At 44.2% G+C, this 24,358-nt stretch overlaps 1 protein-coding gene across 1 annotated transcript; it reads right to left on the bottom strand.

The window, feature by feature from the left end:
• Positions 1-642: 642 nt before the first annotated feature.
• LOC120711597 (zinc finger BED domain-containing protein RICESLEEPER 2-like) lies at positions 643-7,408 on the bottom strand. The gene is made up of 4 exons (XM_039997187.1): positions 7,275-7,408; positions 4,701-4,958; positions 1,616-3,776; positions 643-1,011 (listed from the first exon to the last, which is right to left on the bottom strand). The coding sequence occupies exons 2-3, from the start codon at positions 4,954-4,956 to the stop codon at positions 2,029-2,031; spliced, it is 2,004 nt and encodes a 667-aa protein (XP_039853121.1). The 5' UTR covers positions 4,957-4,958; positions 7,275-7,408; the 3' UTR covers positions 643-1,011; positions 1,616-2,028.
• Positions 7,409-24,358: the final 16,950 nt, after the last annotated feature.

The following is a 24,358-nucleotide window of genomic DNA, read 5'->3' as shown; positions in this document are numbered from 1 at the left end:
TTACGTGTTGTGAATTTGCGAGTGCAGAATTGAACTGCCGATTCAAAGTTTTCGAGAACAAATTCAAATGTCAGATCAGTTTCTTGCCCAAATCTGCATGCACTTCCTGATTGCTGACATGGGCTGTATGGTCAGCAGTCAGCCACAATATATTTGATGATACTTATGTGCCCACAAACTTTCTATCTGAAAGAAATTTCAGGTTAACCTTCAGTTCAGAGTGGCAGAATGTTGTTCCCTTTTGTTTTTTGAACTGAAGAACTTCTTTTTCGTTCCTTGGAGGGGGCTAGCTGAAAAGAATTTTCGATCTTCAAAGCTTCCATGACTTAAGGGTTCCTCACTAAATGATAGTTGATACACGTGCGTACATGAAAATAAGAAAATAGCCGAATTACTCACACTTGCAAGATGCCCGATCAGCAAGACAAACCTTTGTTCATATGCAGACGCAGGATTTGGTTGCCTACAGTTTAGTGGCCAATAGGTTAAGAGAACTGGGACTTATTGTGCGATTTCTTTTTTCAGTGTCGTCCCCATTCCCACATTGACTTGGAGGGCCCACTTGTAACTTTCATCCTTGGAGATAACAGGACAGGTAAGATTCCCACAGGCAGGCAAAATGCTACCAGTACAAAACACAGATTAATAACATCGATAAATAGACCAGAGAAATAACTTCAGACCAGGTTAAGACAGTGGATCATTGGCATGGCGCATGTCTGAACCAGAGTCCATGTCCTAATTCAGGAAATGCATGTAAACACGAAACACCTAGAACGAAGGGTGCCTGACTAATACATACACATATGGGGAAATAGCAGAAATATTCAGACATGCTAGCAGCTGCAGGTTGTCTAACGCCACAAAACAGATAGGCAATGTGGCCCCTGCAGTATCACCCAGTACTCCTAGGAGTTATATTATCAGTATCTACTGCCTGAGTGCTTGTAATCCTCTACTGATAATGAAGCACGATTAGTGTTGGTAGTTGACAGCGGCATGACAAGTAGCCTGCAAAGTTATTCATGGGAACTGCCCGGATTAGAAAATTACCCCCAAGATAGCCCAGCCACACTGGTGAACATATTTCAATGCAATGCAATACAAAATAATTGCTTTATTTTACTCTCCATATTTTCACTATAGCCATAATCCGAAGATGTCATAACACAATTTATCTCGAATAAACAAAAACATTGGAAAATATTTCATTTAGGTACAGCAGAAAATAAATCATGAATATCATACAGGCAGCACCATACACCTCACAAGTTAACCCATGATGCATATAATATAATCATTCATATCTATCATGATAGAAAGCAGTTCCAATCATTATTGGTATCGGAGAGCAAACCGTTTGGCTATAAGTTACTGCAAAACCTATTGATCCACTCCTGTTTGCTTTCAGAAACTATTGACAAAGAAAGAATGGATGCTGTGACTCTCAAATCACTACTAGTCATCTAGCTAATAAATATAAAGCAGTCACGAGAGGTGGCAATCCAATTGTGAACCTTGCAGTTTTCATCGAGAATCACAATACACATGCTTACTTTTTGGAATTGGTATAAGCAACTAAGTAAACAAGAGAGCAATGAAAGTGAAGTTTTACCATTCTACTTAATCCATTCCCGGATACATACGAGAGCCTCAATTGCGTTGATATTCAATTTACTCCATTGCTTATTAATCACTGGTCCTTCACTGCTTAATGCTGCCTCACATTGAACAGCAGAACCAGGCATCGCTAGGATGTCACGTGCCATAACAGAGAGGATTGGATACTTTGTAGCATTACTCATCCACCAATTCAAAATATCAAAATCATCATCCCTCGGAACAAGACCATCATCAAGGTAGGTAGTAAGTTCTGTCGATACCTGGCTCCTTATCTGCGCATTAATATGCTCATCCCAATCTTCTAATGAATAACTGTAAAATCCACCCACTTCAACATCAGGAGTTTCACAATTTGATGTGTCGACACTTGGCTTACCAACAGAACTGCAATACTCAAGAAACAACTCATGGATCGTACATGATATGACAGATAAATGCTTTGCTGCCGAAAGCTTGTTCCAGACGAAACTTGATAAAAGCAATTTTGAATCTGGGATAAAAAACAACAGGTACTGACAACCACACGTACGAATTTTTCCAGAACTCATCAAAAGCTTTCTGCATCTCCCAAACCATGCTAGAAAGTTCAGTATAATCAGTAGATGCTTGTTCTTCCAAAGTTGCTCTAACCATCCATAGCTCATTGAAGTACATATTTGCCGTCGGACAAACAGTACCAGATATTACTTCAACAGCGTGATAAAAAGCCCTCAGTATCTTGCAAACATAGTCAACAGTTTTAGTGTCTTCTGCAGGTAACAACTCTTTAGAGGGAAAAGCCTTCTTGAAATCCAAAAGAACTTCAAGCCCAAAATAAATTTTGTGCCACCATTTTGCATCTTCCCCAAGGCATTTCAATTTCATATTTGTAATAACTTTTATAAGTTGCTGCTTAGCCAGTGGCGAGGACATATGTGCCTGGATAAACCTGTCTAGTATATCACCAGCAAGATTAAGCATAGGCTGCCCTTTCGAAACAATGCTGTTAAGCATATCATCCAGACAAGCCATATTGAATAGCTCACCACCAATAGGAAGGCATTTCTTTTGGATCAAAAAGTCCTTCAGCTCTGAGGTACGCACATCGTCTCTAATTTCACCGACAGATGTCAAGCTCAAAAGCTTCTGATCAAGATTCCAATCTCTTATAGCTTCATACATGGCATTAAATGGCCCACTCTCAGAATCTAGGGCACAATCCCCCTTAAAATGTATCATTCTATCTAAATTAGTGCATGATGATTGAAATATACCAAATTTGATTATTCTCTTTTCAATTTTACAGCCAGAATCAATAAAATGCACTGACAAAGAGAGATACTTCACTGAGGCCTCCGATCCATGAGGAGTCCGCAAACATGCTGATAAAGAAACCCGATGTGATGAAAGAGCAATTTTCTTCTTAAGGTCAGCCTTTCTTTCCTGAAACAAAACAGTTGAAAACTCTTCAATATCAGTGCTTGAAGGCATGTTAAATTCTGGATTGAGGCTCTTTACAAAACGTCTCATTTCTTCATGCTCAACAATTGACATGGGATATCCATTTAAGATAATCATTCTAGTTAGCTCCTGATATGATGATTCTTGGTCAAATTTCGTGTTAACATCTGGATTAGCTTGAGCTGTTGAGGTATTTTGTTCTGTAGGGTCCATTTTGTCCCTTTGCTGTGAAGCTAGAATGTCTTGGTCCACAGGGGTCCTATCACCAGAGCATCCCTTGTGGAATTTGCTATCATATTCTGCAGTCTGAACCTTCCCATTTGCCAAGGGAACCTCATTTTGGACCCTAGACTTTGAAGTTCTTACACTGGACTGGAACAACAGACTAGGTTCTTCCTGACTCCATTGTGAATTGGACGAAGAATTTGCGGAATTATTCTTGCGCTTCCTTGCCTTAAGATTACTTACACTAGTTCCACCTTTTTTCATACAAGACTCAGTATGCCGTCTTAAATTTCTTCTACCATTATCTGCACTTACTCGCTTGTGGCAATGGACACAGTCTGCTGCGTGGATTGTCCCTCCAACAAAGACTGGTGTAAAATCCTTCCATGCCTCTGACCTGAATTTTCTATTCTCACTACGGGTCACCAAGTTTATCTCATCAAGTGAATCTGGAAGAATTTTGTCCACTGGATCTACTTCATTCACCACTATATGTATAGAGTATGAACAGTTCAGTCAGAATGTGCACAAAATATGAAAGACATACAATTTTCTAGAAACTGGAACATAGCTTCATACAGCATAAAAACTAGCAAACAACGAAATTTATGAGAAAGCAAAATAATTGTATGCACCTCCATTTCGCATTGTTTCTTTTTTAAGTCCACCAAGCAAACAGACTGGGGAGACATAAACTAACCAAATACCCTTAACAAAACTAATGTAGGGGGTAGAGAATTAAATGTCAACAAATGTAACAAAATTCTTGATCTTTCAAATGGTAATCATCACGAAATGACAGTTCCCATGATGAGCGAACAAACATTGTAAAACAGGCAAGTGCAGAGAGTAATGCAAACTAATCATAAAGGCCTAAAAGCTCACACACTAGTTAAGAATGCTAAGAAAATTACTATAAACTTCCACAAAAATGATAGCATCTGATTCTCAATCTGGCACATTTTACCAAATACATAAATGCAGCTTACAAAGTACATATGGACCCATGAGGGCAACATATGGAAATGAAAAGGACTTTAATATGACTAGAAAAGGACTCCTTGACAAATCTCTCGCACAGCATTACAGTACTGATGGACAGTTGAAACATTGTAATAATTAAATTCTTAATTCCTTGAATCATTTTGAAATGATGCTCCCCTTGACAAATGAACAGATATTGCTAAACAGAGGGAGTAATTAAATCAATGGCAATAGGTCTAGAAGTTCCCATACTGATTGCGAATAAAGAAAAAATACTCAAAATTTCCACATAAGCTCCTGAATCTTGTGAGCCTTAATAATACAATAAATATATTAAAAAATCATGCAGGGTCTACGCTCTACAGTTCTAGGCTGTTTAGATAAAATTTGGCCTCTTGCTTAAGGGCTACACAGTAACTAGAGCATACCAAGTCGAAAGTCCGCATTCTGTTGCTGCTGGCTTGGACCCAGAGCCTCCTTGGCTTTACAACTTTGTTGGTGTTTCCACAACTGGCCACCTTTGTAACTAAAGTTAGCATGGCAGGAGCGGCATTCCATCATGCGAATCCCTCCATTTGTGGCAACACGCTTGTACATGTCCGAAATCTTTGATGATTTCTTATTTCGGAATCTTGGTACCCCTGCTTCCATGTCATCACTATCATGATCATCCAAGTGATCCATAACTGCTGACAAAGTGGCAACAATACATCATAAGTGACTGTCTTCGTGCAAAGATAAAATCCAGACTGGATAAATACAAACCAAAAAGACAATGCTTCACAGTTCACAATATGCAAAAGATGGCAATAATCTCTACAGAAACATGGACATATCAGACAACCAGGGTCACCTACAGATGGAATACCAACTAGAAGCGGCATTTTGCATAAATGAACAAAAGGTGAAGACTTTGATTGTGAAATTGATCACCATGAGTTCGATACTTCGATCCAACATTACTTTTTGTTTTTCGAATTGGATTGTTTTGTCATACACCTAGGGTTTAGGGCATCGATTCCATGACCTTTTGCTTACCAACTAAACCCAACCCCATAATGCTGATATAATCTGATTTCTTGCAACTGCAGTCCAGCCACGAACAAGTAACAACACTCAGACTTGGTGAAGATTCGTCGAAACCAAAACGTAAAAAAAAGAGTAAAATGCACTGTAGATCACTCAAATCACAACTATGCCAAATAGGTCCATCAACTACCAAACCAGGTATCTGGCCCCTCAAACTTGCGCACCCGTTCACTCCAGGTCCAAATGAAAAAACCAACCCGGTTTTGCTAACGTGGTCTTCCTGTCCCACATCAAACTTTGCAATTACACCCCTAGGAAAGCATCAATTTGAAAATGGTCGGCCGGCGGCCGCAGCATGCAATGGCCGAGTGGCTCTCGCCTCCTGTGCGCTCCTCGCCGTCTTAAGCCGCGTGGGCGAGCTGCCCCGACATCCCCACTCCCATTTCCACTTCGCCGGCCTCATTTCCCATCTCCTCCTCGCCCTTCTTCTTCTCCAGCGCGAGCAGGGCGACGCTGTCGCTGCTCCTTGCCGCGCCACCGCGATAACCGCCTCCGCCGCGGCCATTTTCTCCCTCTCCTCGCCATCGAGCTTCGCCACCACCCGCTCCATCTCTGTGCGCCACCGGAAGCTGAAGCCGAGCCCAAGTGAGCGCCTAATCGGCGATTTCGCCATCGCCGCCGCTGGCTGAGCTCTGGCAACCCCACGCCTCACCGCCATCGGCATAGCTCCGACCTCCTTCCTCTCCCCTTTTGTGCGCACCGTATTCGCCTTGCCATGCCGGTGCTCTTCCTATAGCTAAAGGCACCGCTCCGGTCGTAGGCTCGCCATCGACGCACTCGCCGCTGCGCCGCCATGCGCGGCTAGCTTGCTCTGCTTCACGCCGCTGCCACGAAAACCCTAGATTGGGCTTCGCCCTATTGCCGCGATGCTCACGCGCGCCACGCCGGACCTCGCCATCGCCGGGAACGGCAAGGCCGCCACCGCACCGCGCCGCCGTGCCGTCTCTCTCGCCGCCGCCATAGCTAGGCACCCTGATAGCCGCCATTAGCTAGGACATCGAACTCGTGTCATCGAGAGGAGTGTGATGGTGGTGCTCGCGCCATCGGAAAGCTCACCGTCGGCGAGATCCGGCCGCACGCCATTGCCGCAAGCTCGCCGGAACACCACCGTGCCGCCGCTCGAGCACCACTACCGCAGCACCGCCCTCTCTAGATCACACACACGTCTCGCCACTGCTCACTCAACCTCACCGCACCACCCGCAGTGCCATTCAACGAAGGTAAGAGCCCGATTTGGGCGTTTTTGGTCGCGCCGCTGCCGCCATAGCTCCAATGAGCTCGCAGCTCGTCGTGGCCAGCCGCTGGCGCTGCCGCTCAGTCCCTTCTCTCTCGCATTCATGCGTCGCCAAGGGGTGGCCAAGCTAGTGTTGCCGCTCGTGAGAGCTGTTCCGCCGCCGCTCTGCCGGGACGCGTCCGCATCGCCGTCGCATCCTGTGTGCCGCTCGGCCATGTGCGGCTATGCTTCACTGTCACCGCTCTGCGCACTAGCCTAAACCCTAGCCCTCCGCCAAGGTCCGCCTCGTAGCCGGATATGGCCGGCCACGCGGCTTCACCGCCATGCCGTGCCAGCGTGCCGCCGTATGCCACCACTGTGCCGCCATTTTTGCCGTCGATGCTACTATGCTGGAACCCCAGCCATTGGCGAGTTCCACAGCCGTCCCGTGCCTGTGCTCTATTCCTGTTCACAACTAGGGACTCTATTTTCAAGATTGATGTGGGACAGGAAGACCATGTCAGCAAAACTGGGCTGGTTTTGGCATTCGGACCTGGAGTGAATGGGTTCGCAAGTTTGAGGGGCCGGATACCTGGTTTGGTAGTTGATGGATCTATTTGGCACAGTTGTGCAAGTTCATGGATCTACTGTGCATTTTACTAAAAAAAAAGACCAAGAACGAGTAGGTAGCATCACTTACTAGATAATGCTCGCCGAGAACTCAGAGAAGGGAAATCATCGGAGAAATAGACGAGTAGACCAGCTGGGGCACTCCAGCTACTCGGAATGGCGAGCACCGAACAGAGTGAGGAACACAAGGGGAAGAGAATTCGGGGTGGGTTAGGGCATGGAGCTGGACGGGTTTGTGGGTTGGACGTGGGGAGCTAGAGGGATGCTGGATGGATTCGTCGGGCCTTACTTGGGCCTATGGAGGAAACACCCCGTGACAGACAGTATGGGTATGGTATCAAGATGGTAATGGATACCCGAAATTCGAGTATCCAACGGGTTTTACCCGATAAGAAGACATGTATGAAATGAGTTTCTACCCATGGGTACGTTATTCTAGTAAAATTTTATACCCATCGGTATGGCGGGTACGGGTGTGGATGTATATTAACTATACCCGCCTACTCGCGGGTAAAAAATACCCGCAAAAAATAAGCTAGCCTAAGTGTGGCCTAACTGATTTTGGCCCATATGACCCATGAATTTGGCCCAATCCAATTTATATTAGCTCGTTGGGATGATGAGCCAATGAGCCATCTACCATATTTCTATTAGTTTGTGGCAATAAAGCTTTGAATGATTTATTTTGTGTGTGAATGTCTAACATTTATATGTAATTTTTGGGTATATTTTCGGGAACGGGTATGGAAACATTTTTCTACCCGTGTGCAAGTACGGTTAACGCGACGGGTAAAATTTAGTTCTAGCGAGTACAGGTATAGGTGGCCGTTGCCATCCCTAGTATGGTATCATCTATGCTACCGAGCATTGGGCATCCTGTAATTGAGCATCCAAAATAACCATATATAACCTTTTTTTTCTTAAAAAAACTTTTGACTGAACTAGTTAGTGAATCATGTGAGGTATGAGATTGAGCACAATGGAAAACTGAGATCGTATCAACTCGGAGCTTCTAAAAACAATTGAAGTGGTAGATCAGTGCAATGTTGTGATGAAGTGCTATTTCCTGGCTCCACATGTACTGACTAGACTATCACCTTGACTAGAAAAAAGTACGGTCAAAGGAACACATTGGGCACCATAAACACAAGTCCAGAAGAATTAAGTTTTAGTACTTCTGTATCCACAAACTCGTCATTTGAATTAATCTTTCAGGTTATCCTTCATAGAAAGGGGGTAGTAATGATCGTCTTTTGTTTTGGACACAGAATGAATCTGTTTCGTCATGAAAGAACATTCCTTTGTTTCTTCTCTAATCTCAGCTTAAGAGAATGCCCCTCTACTGGTACTAAGAAATTAAATTGGAGCGTGACTCAATGTTTTGCAATGGCATTTTGGTCCCTTAGCTTTGGATCAACAACGAAAGCAAACCTAAATGACCGTAGTGTTGAAAACAGGAGTATAATATAGGCTTAACGTACTGGGGGGGGGGGGGGGGGGGGGGCTGGAGCGCCCCTGGAGCTGCTGCAGCCCTGGGAAACATGGGAAGGAAGAGAGAATTGTTGTAAAACATGTCGTCAACGGTTGGATCTTCTCCCTCTCACGCCTCTCACGATAAGCACAAGAACACAAGTAGACAAGATACAATGTAGGTGGAGCTTCTCTTTATTCCTCGTATTGATCATTTACAATGAAGGTCTCCCTCATATATATACTCCGACCTATAACTAGAGTTTTGGTAAGAGCCCACAAGCAACCGGACATGGACTAGGACTTCTAGTCCTCCTTTCCTTCTATATGCAGTCCGGTTGTTTTACAACACTCCCCCTTGGGCGATTACCGCGAAAGCATATGCCTCGTTAAAAACTCCATCAGAAAACCCAGCGAGAAAAATGGTCATTGGAGAAAAGAGTGCATATCAACCACAATTGTATTGCATATGTTGCCTCGTTAAAAACCTTACGTGAGAAAACTTCAAGTAAAAACTCACCAAAAGGAAAAAGAGCACAACAATAAACCTTCTTGGTTACATATAATTCTATATTTACTATTCTTCATGAATAGGGATCAATCTTCAAGATTATGCATGAACTTCATGGTTCTTGCAACAATGATCTACAAGATCTTAAACAATCAAGTGGTACACCTTCATGGTAAATCAAAAATTAATTATTAAGTTGATTCCTTCAAGGTAATACTCAATGAAAAATATACTCCCCCTCATAGCGACATACTTTGAACTTCGGTGTTCAAAAATAATTGCGTATGAGTAATAATATTTAATTAATACAATACATTTAGTCTTTCAGAAACTTCTAGACTACGATTAGGAGCTATGCTTCTAGCAGTAATAACCACTTATGTAATTATGCAATATAAATAAATATTTTATCCTTTCATAATAATATGGGGACAATGAGTTGCAAATTTATATACCTTCTAGGTATTACTCTTTCAAAACTCAGTGTTTGAAATTGAATACTACATCAGCAACTCAATCCTTACTTCTTTAGTGTATGCAAAGTCTAGACAATGATCTATTCAGTAGATCTTTATTTAGCATTTTCCACTATAGATAATCGGTCTTCATTTGGCATTTGAAGGGGATGATTCAATTTGCCAGTCACCAATATACCTTCTATGGTATTTGAGGATACTTACAATTCAGTGCTATCTAGCAGCTATATGGGCACATGCAGGTGCTTGTATGGCACAGTCAAAGCCATTTTATTCTCCATTTCATTCTTAATCATTCGGGTCTGTACGAGTCTGTAAGGATCGATGGATCAAGAAGGGGGGGTGAATTGGGCCTTTTTCAAATTTCTAAAGCAATTAAAACAACCTTAACCTATGCAATGCTAGTACGGCTCAATTCACCAACCGGCTAACTAAGCAAACTACACAAGCTACTAAAGAAAAGAAACTAAGCAAGGTAGAGCTAAGCTATGATCTCTAAAGTCAAGCACATGAAAAGTTGTATGAAAGTAAATGCTTGAAATGAAAGAGTGGGCAAGAGACAACCGGATTTTTTCCCGTGGTGTCGATGTGTTGGCACACACCCCTAATCCACGTTGTGATACTCACTAAGAGTCTTGTCACCTCCCATGTCACCGAGACTTGGGCGCTCACTAAGAGTCTCCGTTCACCATCCCGGCGTGGTGGAGCTCAAGCCATGTAAAAACTTCTTCGGGCTCCCACAATCCTTGGCAAGCTCCGAAAGAAACACCTTCAATCACCAAGATCGTCTAGGTGCTGCCAATCACCAAGAGTAACAAGCTCCTAAACCTTCACTTGACCTACACTCAGTTGGCCCTAGCTCAAGCACACTTGCTACACTTGCAAAGGATGAATTCTTCAAGGTTGAAGCACAAACAAAGCACTAGATCTTCTCTCTTTTGCTTAAAGCTCTTTCTCTTCTTCTCAAGGGTGGCCTCAGGTTTTCAAGGTGTCAAAGGCAACTGAAATGAGACAGGGGGTACCCTTATATAGAGTGGAGGAGGTCACATAGCCGTTGGAAGTTTTCTGCAGAAAAACCGTGACCACCGGAAGAACCGACGGGATAGAAAGTATAGGCATCGGTTCAACCGGTCTCTCTGTGTCCAATTAGTAACCGTTGGAGTTCTGACATAGTATCCACGCTTGCGTCATTGCACCGGTGCATGCTCCTTAGGGGCATCGGTTCAACCGGTGCTGAAGAGGTTCACTGATCAACTCAAACAAGCATTCTGGAACAAAGTACATCCAATGCACCGGTGCTTTGATTCTGAATCGTCGGTTCAACCGGTGCTGAAGAGAAGTTGAAGTCCACCAAAACATGCTCTCTTGAACAAAGTACTTCTTATGCACCGGTGCTTTTCTTGGGACCATCGGTTCAACCGGTGCTATAGAGTTTTTGACTTGATTCCTGCCTGCTTCCAAAGAAGATAGACCGACAGGGCATCGGTCCTTCCGCCATGCATCGGATGCTCCGACGCTAGGGCACCGGTTCAACCGGTGCTGCTGTTTTTCTTTGTTTTCATCTGATTTGACTTGGATTCGAATGTGACTTTGATTGTTTCTTCTTCCAAGAGTTGTGTTAACTTCTATTGACCATCTTTTGCTGTTTTTGAGTGAGTGTGCGAGATTCTAAGGCCAACTTAGTTTTGATCAAGCTACTAACTCATGAACCCCTCTTAATAGTACGATCAAGAACTAGAAACTATGAAACCTAGCTAAATCAAGTGTCCTTCATCTCCTTGTGACACTTGAGACTAGAAAGGTCCTTAATCTTTTTAAAATGGAGTCCTTGGTTCGCATGATTGTTTCGAATTGAGGGGTCTCCTTTCATATTTCATATGAGACTAATCCAGTCATTGAGTTTTCCTTTAAAACACACGTTAGTCGCATACGGTTGTCATGAATCACCGAAACTTACCATTAGCATCTATCGGCCTAGATGCGCTACAATCTCCCCCTTTTTGGTGATTGATGACAACACAAAGTAGAGATATACAAGATATGTAATCGAAAGCGATAAACAGGCATGCAATACTCGAAATAAAACACATGTAGGGACATGTCAACACAGAGCATACACAATATCCAAATAACATGTCCATACACAAAATCCATGAAGATCCAAACACGCCACAAACCACCAAGCTCCCCTATCTCTACTCCCCCTATCTATCTCCCCCTTTGGCAACAAAGCACCAAAAAGGAAGGCAAACTAATCCTGAGCTGGAGAAGGCGGGGTCTTCAGGCTGGGTCCGGTGGAAAACTGAGCGGCGGTGTCGTCGGCGTCGTCGTCCGTCCAGTCGTCGTCGACCGAAGAGGACTTCTGCTCGACCGGAGTCGTCGGAACAGCAGAAGTAGCTGGTGTAGCGGTAGAAGCTGGCTCGGCGATGACCGTGGAGTCCGTCGGAGGAGTAGACGTGACGGGAGTCAGATCTGGCTGAGTGGGGCGAACGACGGACGAACGGAGCACCTCAGGCTGTGAAGGTGACTCGAAAGTGAGGGACTGAGCCGAGGAGTGCTGGAGCTGGTGTAGGATCTGCTGCTGCCTATGAAACTCTGCACGCTGCTCGACAGTCCAAACACTAGGCTGTGAAGCAGGAGCCGGAGCAGCAGTAGGAACAGGACTGGCAAACAACCCGGTCTGAAGGAGTGGTGACATCGGGAAGGATGACAAGGGTGTCTGCACGAAACCGCCAACAGGTGGAGCAGGAGCTGTGGGGTCGAACTGGAGCTGCTGGGGTGTAGGGAGCTGAGGCTCAGGCAGTCCAGTGTGACGGTATAGCTGACCGAAGCATCCCGAGAAAAAAGTGAACATCTGCTGCTGGATCTGGGACTGCTGCTGTAGCTGAAGTCTCATGGCCTCCTGCTGCTGTCGAATCCCCTCAAGCACTAATGTCTGAGCCTCCTGCTGGCGAGCCTGCTTGGCTTGCATACTCAGCTGAGCTGCAGCAAATCGGTCCTGCTGGTCTGATAGCCGAGTAAGTATAGCTGCAAGAGAATCTGGCTGTGTGACCTGTGCAGTGGTAACTGGAGGAGCAGGGGCCCGTGCTGCACGGGAGGATCCTGCCTCATCATCATGAGCACCACGAGGAACAGAGACAGAGGGTATATACTCCTCGTCATCCTCCGAGTCCTCTGAGTCTGTGACTAGATAGTGTGGGAGCTGGGCTTCTGCTGCTGCGAGTGAGGCATCCTCGGCTGCTGTCAGATCATCTGCAACTGTGCCCTCAGCCAAAACACGCTCATCTAGAATCCGCTGTGCTCGGCGCTGGCCTCTCGGACCACGGCGGCTGTCTCGAGGAGTAGAAGGTGAATAGAAGATGAAGAATGTCCTCGACTGCGCAAGCTCATCCATGTGTGCATTCTGACTGAGCTGAGCAAGAATCCAGCAGATCCAATGAGCAAAGGGGTGACGACGGTGAACTGTCATCCCATCCATGATCACGTCCTCTAGCTCGCAGATGAAGAAGTCGACAAGGTCAAAGTCACGACCTGTCATGATGTAGAGTAAGAGCCACTGCTGCAGAGCTGTAATCCCCTCGTTGTATCCAATCCGGTATAACAGACTCTTCCTCAAAGCTAAGTGGATAGAGTGTGCCACTGGAGTCAGCCTGTCCGGAGTCCTCGGTGTGCAAGGTATGAAGGGCTGCTGAAAGAGAATGCTGACTTCCTCGTCAGACGGGAAGAGAGTCTCGTGAGGGCGACAAGGGGGCACCGTGTTTCCATAGGTCATGTAGTGTAAGTAGTGTGGCTCCTCGGCAATCTGAACTCCAAGTAAAGTAGCCAAACGTGCTCGAGTCAGACGATAGTGCCTCTCCAGGAACATGAAGTCAATAAACTGTCGGTCCTCCTCAATAAACAGCGTGGCGTAGAAGACTCGAACCCACTCTCGAATGTATCTGGACCTCTCACTGAGTAGAGCAGGCAATCCATCATATCTCTCGAAGAGAGGAAGCACTGGAATCCCTCCTGCTGCCACACGCATAGCCACCTAGTGGAGCATCTTGTGCTCACTGATCTTGATATCCAACTCGCAGTAGGCATGGTAAAAAGACTCCTGAAGCAGAGTGTGAAAGCGACGATCAACTCCAACATCCCTCTGCTCGGGAAACCACTGCTCCGGGGTCACATATCGCAGTCTCTTGACCCTAGGTCCTGGAATACCCCTGAGATCGAATAGCTCAACCTCGGGCAGCTCCTCACCACTGTCCTGACCTCCTATCTGAGTGCCACTGCCGGTGTGCTGCTGCTGTGCATGGCCTGCTCCCCTCTGAGTACCACCACCTCGAGTCCGTGGACGAGAGCGGGACTCAGGAGTGGTCTGTGCCGTCTCTGGCTGACGAGTACGTCCTGAACGACGTAACTGCTGCTGTGGCTCCCCCTGAGTCTGAGGATCCCTGATCCGAAGTGATCCCTGCCTGTCTGCAGCATCTGCAACTGCCTCAGCCTGCTCTCTCTCTCGCGGTCCTCACGGGTGCGCTTCTTCTTCTTCTGCACAACCATCTTGCCCTTGCCCTTCTTGTCACCAGCCATCTATCAAAGAGGCATAATATGGAATGATATGAGCCTAACACGGTGAGATCTAGTGGATAACAACTTCACTAACACTCTAAAAGGACTATTGAAGTGACGAGATTAGATGTGAGTGATCCTTAGGGTTTAGGGTGATATGTGCATGTGTGCAAAAGATGATGAACCAAAAGAACTTCACATGCCAACGAGTGTGTAGGTCATACCCTTGCAAATCAGGGAAGAAATCGAAGAAACAGCCTAAGAGGCAATCCCTCGAACACCTTGAGTGCACCCAAAACAAGGGTGAAGAGAGCTCAGAATAGGGCTCTAATCCTCGCGCGTGGAGTGGAGCAGGAGGGGCTACTTCGCGTGAGATCCAAGAGGACAGGTCGGCGGCAATGCAGGCAAGCGGCGGCGCAGGCTTGCGGGCGGTGCAGGCACGGAGCAGTCAGGCGCTGGCCTGGCGCGGGAGCGGGCGAGGCGCGGCAGCGGCGCGCGTGAGGCGGCGGAGCGGTGCGCTTGCGGGCGGCGCAGGGGACTAGCAGCGGCGGCGGTTAGGAGTGGTGAGCACTGGCGCGGCGGCGGCGGCGTGCGGGTGGTGGAGAGAGAGACCGAGCGCGGCGGTTCGCATGGAGAAGAGGAGGAAAAGAGGCTGACAAGCGGGGCCCACGGGCGGGATAAGTGAAACAGGACACTTGGGCCCGCTAACCCTAAAGCATCGAAAGTTCCGATGGTTCAGATAAAAGAGCATCGGAGTAAACACCGGTGTAAGTTTGACCAGATCTGATTGAGAGTTGAAAACGTGGTCAACAGAGGCACCGGAAGAACCGCCACTGAGGCATCGGAACATCCGATGGGCGTCGGTGCAATGGTAGGAGTAAGGTCCAGAGACACTGAAGGGCCAAAACTCCACGCAGTGGCACCGGTTGAACCGATGCTGAGGCGTCGGTTCATCCGCCAACCATCGGATGCACCGGTGGTCATCGGTGTAACAGGCGGAGGTTGTTCCAGAGATGATGCAAAAACTGAGCCACGAAGGCTTAATCACCGGTTGAACCGATGAAGGTAAAAACAGGGTGACGGTTTAACCGGTGGTTAAGAAAAATTTCTGCTGAACTACAAACTCTACTTCTGATCCAAATTTTCAAAACCATAGCCATAAACACTCAATTTGGACCATTTTCGAGAGACAACCTCACCCCTCAAACACTCATACTAAGTGCTCGCAAGCTTTTATATTAACTTAGGCAAAATAAGATCCAAGCGAGGTTTAAACACAAAAACCAAATGTATGAGCCACTTTGCCTATGAACTTAGAGATTGAAACTTTAAGTTCGATAGGACGTGACTCAATAGGCATGAAAGCGCAACATTGATCTTATCACCCTTGTAGAGATGATATTTCATATTTAGCATGAATATCTTTCTCGAAGTGTGATTTGCTCCCTTGTGATGCTACTAACGTGATGCAATGCCAATGCAAAGCTTAGAATTAAACATGGATGCATTCTATATATGACAAGCACATGCATTGCACAAATTTAAATCTATCTTGTCAAGTTTGAACCCTTAGCAAGCTTCTTCATGATGAACCATTCTTCATGCCATGAGCGAAACAAAGACCACCAGCTCATGCAAGACCCATGTTCATCACTATCTTGACAAGGTTAGACAAGTGTCCTATATGTATGCATTTTTCTATATGACAAGGCAACTTACATGATGTTTGCCGCATCTAATACATTGAGCTCATTCCTTAGCCTAACAAAAGTACTCTCATCTAAAGGTTTTGTGAAAATATCCGCCAATTGCTCCTCGGATCTCACACCTTGAAGAGATATGTCTCCTTTCGCTTCGTGATCACGCAAGAAGTGATGGCAAATATCAATGTGCTTTGTGCGAGAGTGTTGAACCGGATTTTTGGCAATTTTTACGGCACTTTCATTGTCACAAAGGAGTGGGATCCTATCTAGTTTCACACCAAAGTCCAAAAGGGTTTGCTTCATATATAGGATTTGGGCACAACATGCACCGGCCGCTATATATTCCGCTTCCGCGGTGGACAAAGCCACGGAATTTTGCTTCTTACTCGACCAAGAAACTAGAGAACGCCCAAGCAAGTGGCAACCCCCGGAGGTACTCTTGCGATCCACACGGCTTCCGGCAAAATCCGAATCCGAGTATCCCAAGAGATCTAAGCTAGCGCCTTTGGGGTACCACAAGCCTATGCTAGGGGTGTGCTTGAGATACCGAAGGATCCTATTCACAGCCGAAAGGTGTGATTCCTTTGGATTAGCTTGAAAGCGGGCACACAAGCACACACTAAACATTATATCGGGCCTAGATGCGGTAAGGTAAAGCAAAGACCCTATCATAGAACGATAGAGGGATTGATCAACCGATTTACCATCCACATCCAAGTCGAGATGCCCATTGGTTGCCATGGGTGTCTTGATTGGCTTGCACTCATCCATCTTTAACTTCTTCAAGATATCTTTAGTATACTTTTCTTGATGAATGAATGTCCCTTCCTTCATTTGTTTGACTTGAAAACCAAGGAAGAAGGTCAATTCGCCAATCATGGACATCTCGAATTCCCTAGACATCATGGTAGCAAACTCATGGCTTAGTGAATCGTTAGTTGAGCCAAAGATAATATCGTCAACATAAATTTGACAAATGAAAAGATCCCCGTTGACGTCTTTTGTGAACAATGTGGTGTCCACCCTCCCGATCTTGAAGCCTTGCATGATTAGGAAGTCATGAAGCCTCTCATACCAAGCCCTTGGAGCTTGTTTGAGCCCATAGAGTGCCTTGTGCAACCTATAAACATGGTTAGGATTCTTCGGATCTTCAAACCCGGGAGGTTGCTCAACATAAACAAGTTCGTTAATAACACCATTTAAGAAAGCATTTTTCACATCCATTTGATACAATTTAATGTTATGATGTGAAGAGTAAGCAAGAAGGATGCAGATAGCTTCAAGTCTTGCGACCGGAGCAAAAGTTTCACCAAAATCCAAACCTTCGACTTGAGAAAACCCTTTTGCCACAAGTCTAGCTTTGTTGCGTATCACCACCCCATGTTCATCTTGCTTGTTTCGAAAGACCCACTTGGTGCCGATGATGTTTTTGTCTTTCGGAGGAGCTTCGAGGACCCAAACTTCATTGCGGGTGAAGTTGTTTAATTCTTCTTGCATGGCCATCACCCAATCTGAGTCCTCAAGTGCTTCCTTTATGCTAGTGGGTTCAATACAAGAAACAAACGAGTAATATTCGCAAAATGAAGCATGCTTGGAGCGAGTTCTTACTCCCTTGGAAGGACTACCAATGATTTGACCAATTGGATGATCCTTGGAGATGCGACCATGCTTCACTAGCGGTGCTTGCGTGGATGCTTGTTGGGGTGGATCATTGGTGACTTGTGCTTGTGGTGGAATATTTTGCTCTTCTTGTTCTTGGACTTGGGGTGTTGGTGTTGGCACATTTTCTTGAGGTTGTGGATCATCTTTTTCTTGATCTTCATCCACTTGGGGTGCCGTAGAGGTGCTTGGTGTAGATGAGGAAGGTCCTCCCCCTTGATCATTGCTTTCATGCACCTCTTCCGGCTTTATATCTCCAATGGACATCTTCTTCAAAGCTTCATCAATCTCCTCATCACCTACATTTTCATAGCCAACAACCTCCTCTTGGGAGCCATTAGATTCATCAAACTCCACATCACATGTTTCTTCAACTAACCCGGAGGTTTGATTGAATACTCTATATGCTTTAGAGTTTGATGCATAACCAAGAAAGAAACCCTCATCACATCTACTTTCAAACTTACCGAGCCTTTTCTTCTTATAGATGAAGCATTTGCAACCAAAGACTCGAAAGTAGGATATATTTGGTTTCTTCCCGGTGATGAGCTCATATGGAGTTTTCTTGAGGAGTCGGTGGGGATACACTCGGTTGGATGCATGACACGCCGTATTGATTGCTTCCTCCCAAAATTTCTCGGACGTGCCATAATCATCCAACATTGCTCTTGCTAGAGTGATTAGTGTCTTGTTCTTTCTTTCCACCACTCCATTTTGTTGAGGCGTGTAGGTGGCGAAGAACTCATGCTTGATGCCCTCTTCATCGCACCATTCTTCAATCTTCATATTTTTGAACTCGGTGTCGTTGTCACTCCGGATCTTCACAATTGGGGAGTTGTACTCCCTTTGAGCTCTTCTTGCAAATGTCTTGAAGATTTCCGGAGTTTCACCCTTATCGCCTAGAAACATAACCCAAGTATAACGTGAAAAATCATCAACTATTACTAGGCAATAGAGGTTACCACCAATGCTCTTGTATGTAGTTGGACCAAAGAGATCCATGTGTAGTAGCTCGAGCGTCTTGGAGGTAGACAACATCGTCTTGATGGGATGATGTATTGCAACTTGCTTCCCGGCTTGACATGCTTTACATATCTTGTTCTTGTCAAAAGTGACGTCCTTCAAGCCGGTGATCATCCCTCTCTTGTGGGCTTTCTTGAGGTTGCTCATGCCAATATGAGCAATTCTTCTATGCCAAAGCCACCCAAGAGACGACTTGGTGAAGAGGCATGTCATGGAGCTTGTTTGCTTTGAAGAGAAATCCACCAAGTAAATGTTGCCATGCCTAAACCCCGTGAATACCAATGACTTGTCTCCTTCAAGAGTTACTACAACACCATTCTTGTCAAAGGTACACGTTAGTCCAAGATCACATAATTGAGCAATAGAAATAAGGTTAAAACTAAGAGCTTCTACAAACAAGACATTAGAAATAGATAAATCTTTAGAGATTGCTATTCTACCCAAACCTAAGACTTTCCCCCTTGAGTTATCATCATAGGTGACATGTTCATGATCGCCGGGGTCTTCAAGAGAGGTGAACATGCTATCATTGCCGGTCATGTGTTGAGAGCAACCGCTATCAAGTACCCAATATTTTCCACCGGCTTTGTAGTTCACCTACACACATGAGAATTCACTTTTGAGTTTTTGGAACCCAAACAAGCTTTGGGCTTGCACATGTGTGACAAGAGCTTTTGGGACCCAAAGTTGCTTGGGGAGCTTCTTCTTTGACTCCTTAGTAATTTTGCCAATGAATTTGGCCTTCACCTTGCCCTTCACTTTACTCAAGAGAAAATGGTTATTTTGAAACATTGATGAGTAATTCTTGGGTAAATTAGGAAGAGGACGTGATGGTAAAGTGCACTCCCTAGTGTGGTGCCCGGTGACTTGGCAATGTTGGCAATATGAACCAACTTCCTTGATGAAGCTAATCTTGATCTCCGGAGAAGGAGTAGTAGCTATGTTTGGCTCCGGAAATGAACCAAGACCTCTCTTGCCATAGTCACGGGCATTGTTGAAGAGAATCTTCTTATGGATGTATTCTCCTCTTGAGAGCTTCTCCACACTACTCTTGAGGCTTGCCACTTGATCCATCAATTCCTTTTCCCTAGAAGGAGCAAGCTCGGGCACAATATTAGTGGCATTTGCATTAATGAGTAGGTCATCACATGAAGTAGAAGCATTGACCTTTTCAATAGTTTCATGAGCAAAGTTCTCAAGACTTGGGTCAATTGCTTCATAGGCAAATTCAAGTTCTTGATATTTGTGAGCCAACTCCCTATGCTCTTGTTTAAGCTTTTTGTGGCTCTCTTCAACTTGCTTAGCAAGTACAAGTGACTCATTGTGCTTTTTGAGCAAGTCATTGTACTTGCCAAGCAAGTCGGAGTGGGCAAGCTCTAACTTGGCATGAGTGCTCTCAAGAATTTTGACTTTGCCCTTTTCCCTCTTGATAACGGATGTATACTCATTAATGAGGTTAGTAAACTCAAAAGGGTCAAGCTCATCATCACTATTATTATCACTATCACTATCCTCCTCGCATACCTTTGTTTTACCTTTTGCCATGAGGCACATGGGAGGTGGAGGTAGCGATGATTCTTCATTGGTGAGGGCGATGGTGACGATATCTTCTTCCTCATCACTTGACTCTTCGCTTGATGAGACATCGGTCACCCACTCTTGTTTTTCTACCAAGAAGCTTCTCTTGGTGTTGCTCTTCTTCTTCGGGAAGAGCTTGGTCTTCTTGTCATGGCTCTTCTTCTTCCCAAATTTCTTGTTTTTATTCTTCTTCTCATCTTCATCATCATCGCTTGATTCATGGCGATGTTTGCTTTTGTTGTCCTTCTTTCTCTTGTCTGGCTTGGGGCAATCGGGAGAGATGTGACCTTTTTCTCCACAATTGTAACAAGTTTTGTTCTTGACATCTCCCCATGGCCGGAACATTCTTCTTTTGGGGTCAAAGTTGAAACCCTTCTTGTTGATCTTGTCATTCAAGCATGTGAACTTTCTCATCATGAGAGCAAGTTCTCCATCATCTTCTTCATCGGATGAGCTCTCATGATGATCTTCTTCTTCATTGCTTGAGCTTGATTCTTGCTTGACCATCTTGAGCTTGCGGTGTTTGTTGGCTTTGGTCTGATACCAATTGTAAGGATCGATGGACCAAGAGGGGTGAATTGGGCCTTTTTCAAATTTCTAAAGCAATTAAAACAACCTTAACCTATGCAATGCTAGTACGGCTCAATTCACCAACCGGCTAACTAAGCAAACTACACAAGCTACTAAAGAAAAGAAACTAAGCAAGGTAGAGCTAAGCTATGATCTCTAAGGTCAAGCACATGAAAAGTTGCATGAAAGTAAATGCTTGAAATGAAAGAGTGGCCAAGAGACAACCGGATTTTTTCCCGTGGTGTCGATGTGTTGGCACACACCCCTAATCCACATTGTGACACTCACTAAGAGTCTTGTCACCTCCCATGTCACCGAGACTTGGGCGCTCACTAAGAGTCTCCGTTCACCATCCCGGCGTGGTGGAGCTTAAGCCACGTACAAACTTCTTCGGGCTCCCACAATCCTTGGCAAGCTCTGAAAGAAACACCTTCAATCACCAAGATCGTCTAGGTGCTGCCAATCACCAAGAGTAACAAGCTCCTAAGCCTTCACTTGACCTACACTCAGTTGGCCCTAGCTCAAGCACACTTGCTACACTTGCAAAGGATGAATTCTTCAAGGTTGAAGCACAAACAAAGCACTAGATCTTCTCTCTTTTGCTCAAAGCTCTTTCTCTTCTTCTCAAGGGTGGCCTCAGGTTTTCAAGGTGTCAAAGGCAACTGAAATGAGCCAGGGGGTACCCTTATATAGAGTGGAGGAGGTCACATAGCCGTTGGAAGTTTTCAGCAAAAAAACCGTGACCACCGGAAGAACCGACGGGATAGAAAGTATAGGCATCGGTTCAACCGGTCTCTCTGTGTCCAATTAGTAACCGTTGGAGTTCTGACACAGTATCCACGCTTGCGTCATTGCACCGGTGCATGCACCTTAGGGGCATCGGTTCAACCGGTGCTAAAGAGGTTCACTGATCAACTCAAACAAGCGTTCTGGAACAAAGTACATCCAATGCACCGGTGCTTTGATTCTGAATCGTCGGTTCAACAGGTGCTGAAGAGAAGTTGAAGTCCACCAAAACATGCTCTCTGGAACAAAGTACTTCTAATGCACCGGTGCTTTTCTTGGGACCATCGGTTCAACCGGTGCTATAGAGTTTTTGACTTGATTCCTGCCTGCTTCCAAAGAAGATAGACCAACAGGGCATCGGTCCTTCCGCCATGCATCGGATGCTCCGACGCTAGGGCACCGGTTCAACCGGTGCTGCTGTTTTTCTTTGTTTTCATCTGATTTGACTTGGATTCGAATGTGACTTTGATTGTTTCTTCTTCCAAGAGTTGTGTTAACTTCTATTGACCATCTTTTGCTGTTTTTGAGTGAGTGTGCAAGATTCTAAGGCCAACTTAGTTTTGATCAAGCTACTAACTCATGAACCCCTCTTAATAGTACGATCAAGAACTAGAAACTATGAAACCTAGCTAAATCAAGTGTCCTTCATCTCCTTGTGACACTTGAGACTAGAAAGGTCCTTAATCTTTTAAAAATAAAGTCCTTGGTTCGCATGATTGTTTCGAATCGAGGGGTCTCCTTTCATATTTCATATGAGACTAATCCAGTCATTGAGTTTTCCTTTAAAACACACGTTAGTCGCATACGGTTGTCATGAATCACGGAAACTTACCATTAGCATCTATCGGCCTAGATGCGCTACAGAGTCTTCGCTTGTATCTTTAGGATTATTGGTGTTTATTCAGTAATTGACTGATAAGTCATTCATTGACTATTTTCTTCAGGAATCTTCAATTCTTCAAGAATAATATTTCTCTTCTATGAGAAATTTTCTCATGATAGATAGAAGTAATTTACACAATCTATTCCTTCTAGGATATGCTCTTCTTGAGACTTTAAATGTTCATTCAAGAATATTATCTACCTTAGACATTTTAATATTTAGTATGAGATTTAATTATATTTCTTGCTACTTTATTCCTTCGAGGAAAATGAGTCCTTCACGGATCCTTTCTCATGGATTTTCATAATCCAATGATTAACTGCATAATATTTCTTTTCATTCATGCCATTTGCCAGATATGTCGCAAAATATTTATTCATACATAATGGGAGTTTACTAGTCTTTTGAAAAACATATGAACCATTCCATTTCACCATATCATTATTTCACAATGACTCGTATAGTTTGAACTTCTAGATTCAAATACTTTCTTCATGGTCCAACCTCAATTGCTTTCTTTCATTGACCCGATATGAGTGCTTCATGCAACTCTGCCATGGACTTTAGTCTTGGATCCATGTTCTCGTTTAGAGAAACATTTACAACTCTAGAGGTAGTGTTGTCGACATTCATTTAATTCTCCCATATCTTCAGGATAATTATCTGCTCATCCCAACACAAAATATTGCGCGCGCTTTATACTGTTAGGTACTCATCTTCATGATGATTATTTCTTGGTTTGTGAGGTATTTAACCTTAAAGGTCTTTTCTTTTCGGAATGTGTGGAGATTCTCTGTAAATTGTTTGACAAGTTCATGTTATCTAAAACCAACAGGCGTCCCCATAGATTTTAAATTAATGACCAAGTCATTTGCCATGGTGAGTATAATATTAAATACCCGGGATATATCACACATAGCTTTTAACTTCTAGTTAATAACTTCATGTTATTTCTCCTAATTTCCGATGTCCCGTGAGTATTCATTATGTGCATATTCTCACTGGGATCAATTCCTTCAGGGAGTTTCACTCCAAGTGTTTACCACATCAGGTGGCACCCTCCATGGGCTTCCTCATAGTTTTATTGTTCTGGCATTATACTCCGCTTCATGCGAGTATGATTTAGTGTGTGTTTATATTCCCACTTCAAGCTTCCAGGAATATTTTATGAAGAACATTCTTGCTTCCAATATAAGGCATTCATATGGGCTTTCTCTCCCCCTAATGCCGATATTAGATCTTCATTAGTAGCATACTTCAAAACTATCCACATAGGCACAATATAATGGAAATTCATATCCATATTTCTCCAACTTCAAGTTGATGCCCATTTATGTATGCTAAGATGGTGAAATAAAATAATAATCACACGCACGTCTTTTAAATATAGGGGTTATTTGTTATATGCAGTGATCTAGACTTTATTAATGTAGTAACATTAATACTACATTCATTCGATAATAGTGTGCAATGTAGTATATTCGGCATACCTATAATTTGCACAGTTCTAAGTCTACGAAACTATTTTTATTGTCTTGCTTCTTTCTTTATTTAGCCCATTTATAATCGTAATACTCATACAATATACTTCAAATATGTAACATAAACTTCAATTTTATAAATACACAAAGTATAATCTACATGGAATTTCTTCTAGAAAAATTAATTGCTCATTCATTCAAGAATTTCCCATATATTTTTGATTCCATAATACAAATTGTTTTCCACGTAATAGACTAACAGGTCTATTTTTCCTTTCATTTATCCGCAAATCTATTCTGGTTGGGTCAACCAATTTCTAATTGGAGAAATTCATATTGAGCCAATTCTAGACCAGTTTGCTCCCCCCTGATATTAGCCTTCTTGACTAAATATAATTAATGACTTCTTGTCATTTTGTATATGTGCATACAACACATGAGTGAGCCAGCATGCTAGCTGGTT

Source organism: Panicum virgatum, chromosome 6K, assembly GCF_016808335.1.
Source record: "Panicum virgatum strain AP13 chromosome 6K, P.virgatum_v5, whole genome shotgun sequence".
Lineage (NCBI taxonomy): Eukaryota > Viridiplantae > Streptophyta > Magnoliopsida > Poales > Poaceae > Panicum > Panicum virgatum.
The sequence above is the reverse complement of the archived record's forward strand: the minus strand, read 5'-3'. Positions and strand labels throughout refer to the sequence as shown.

Coding starts and splice junctions, on each gene's coding strand:
- LOC120711597 (XM_039997187.1), bottom strand. CDS start 4,956: ATGGATCACTTGGATGATCATGATAGTGATGACATGGAAGCAGGGGTA. Junction 3,777..4,700: donor GAATGCGGACTTTCGACTTG/GTATGCTCTAGT, acceptor CTATACATATAG/TGGTGAATGAAGTAGATCCA.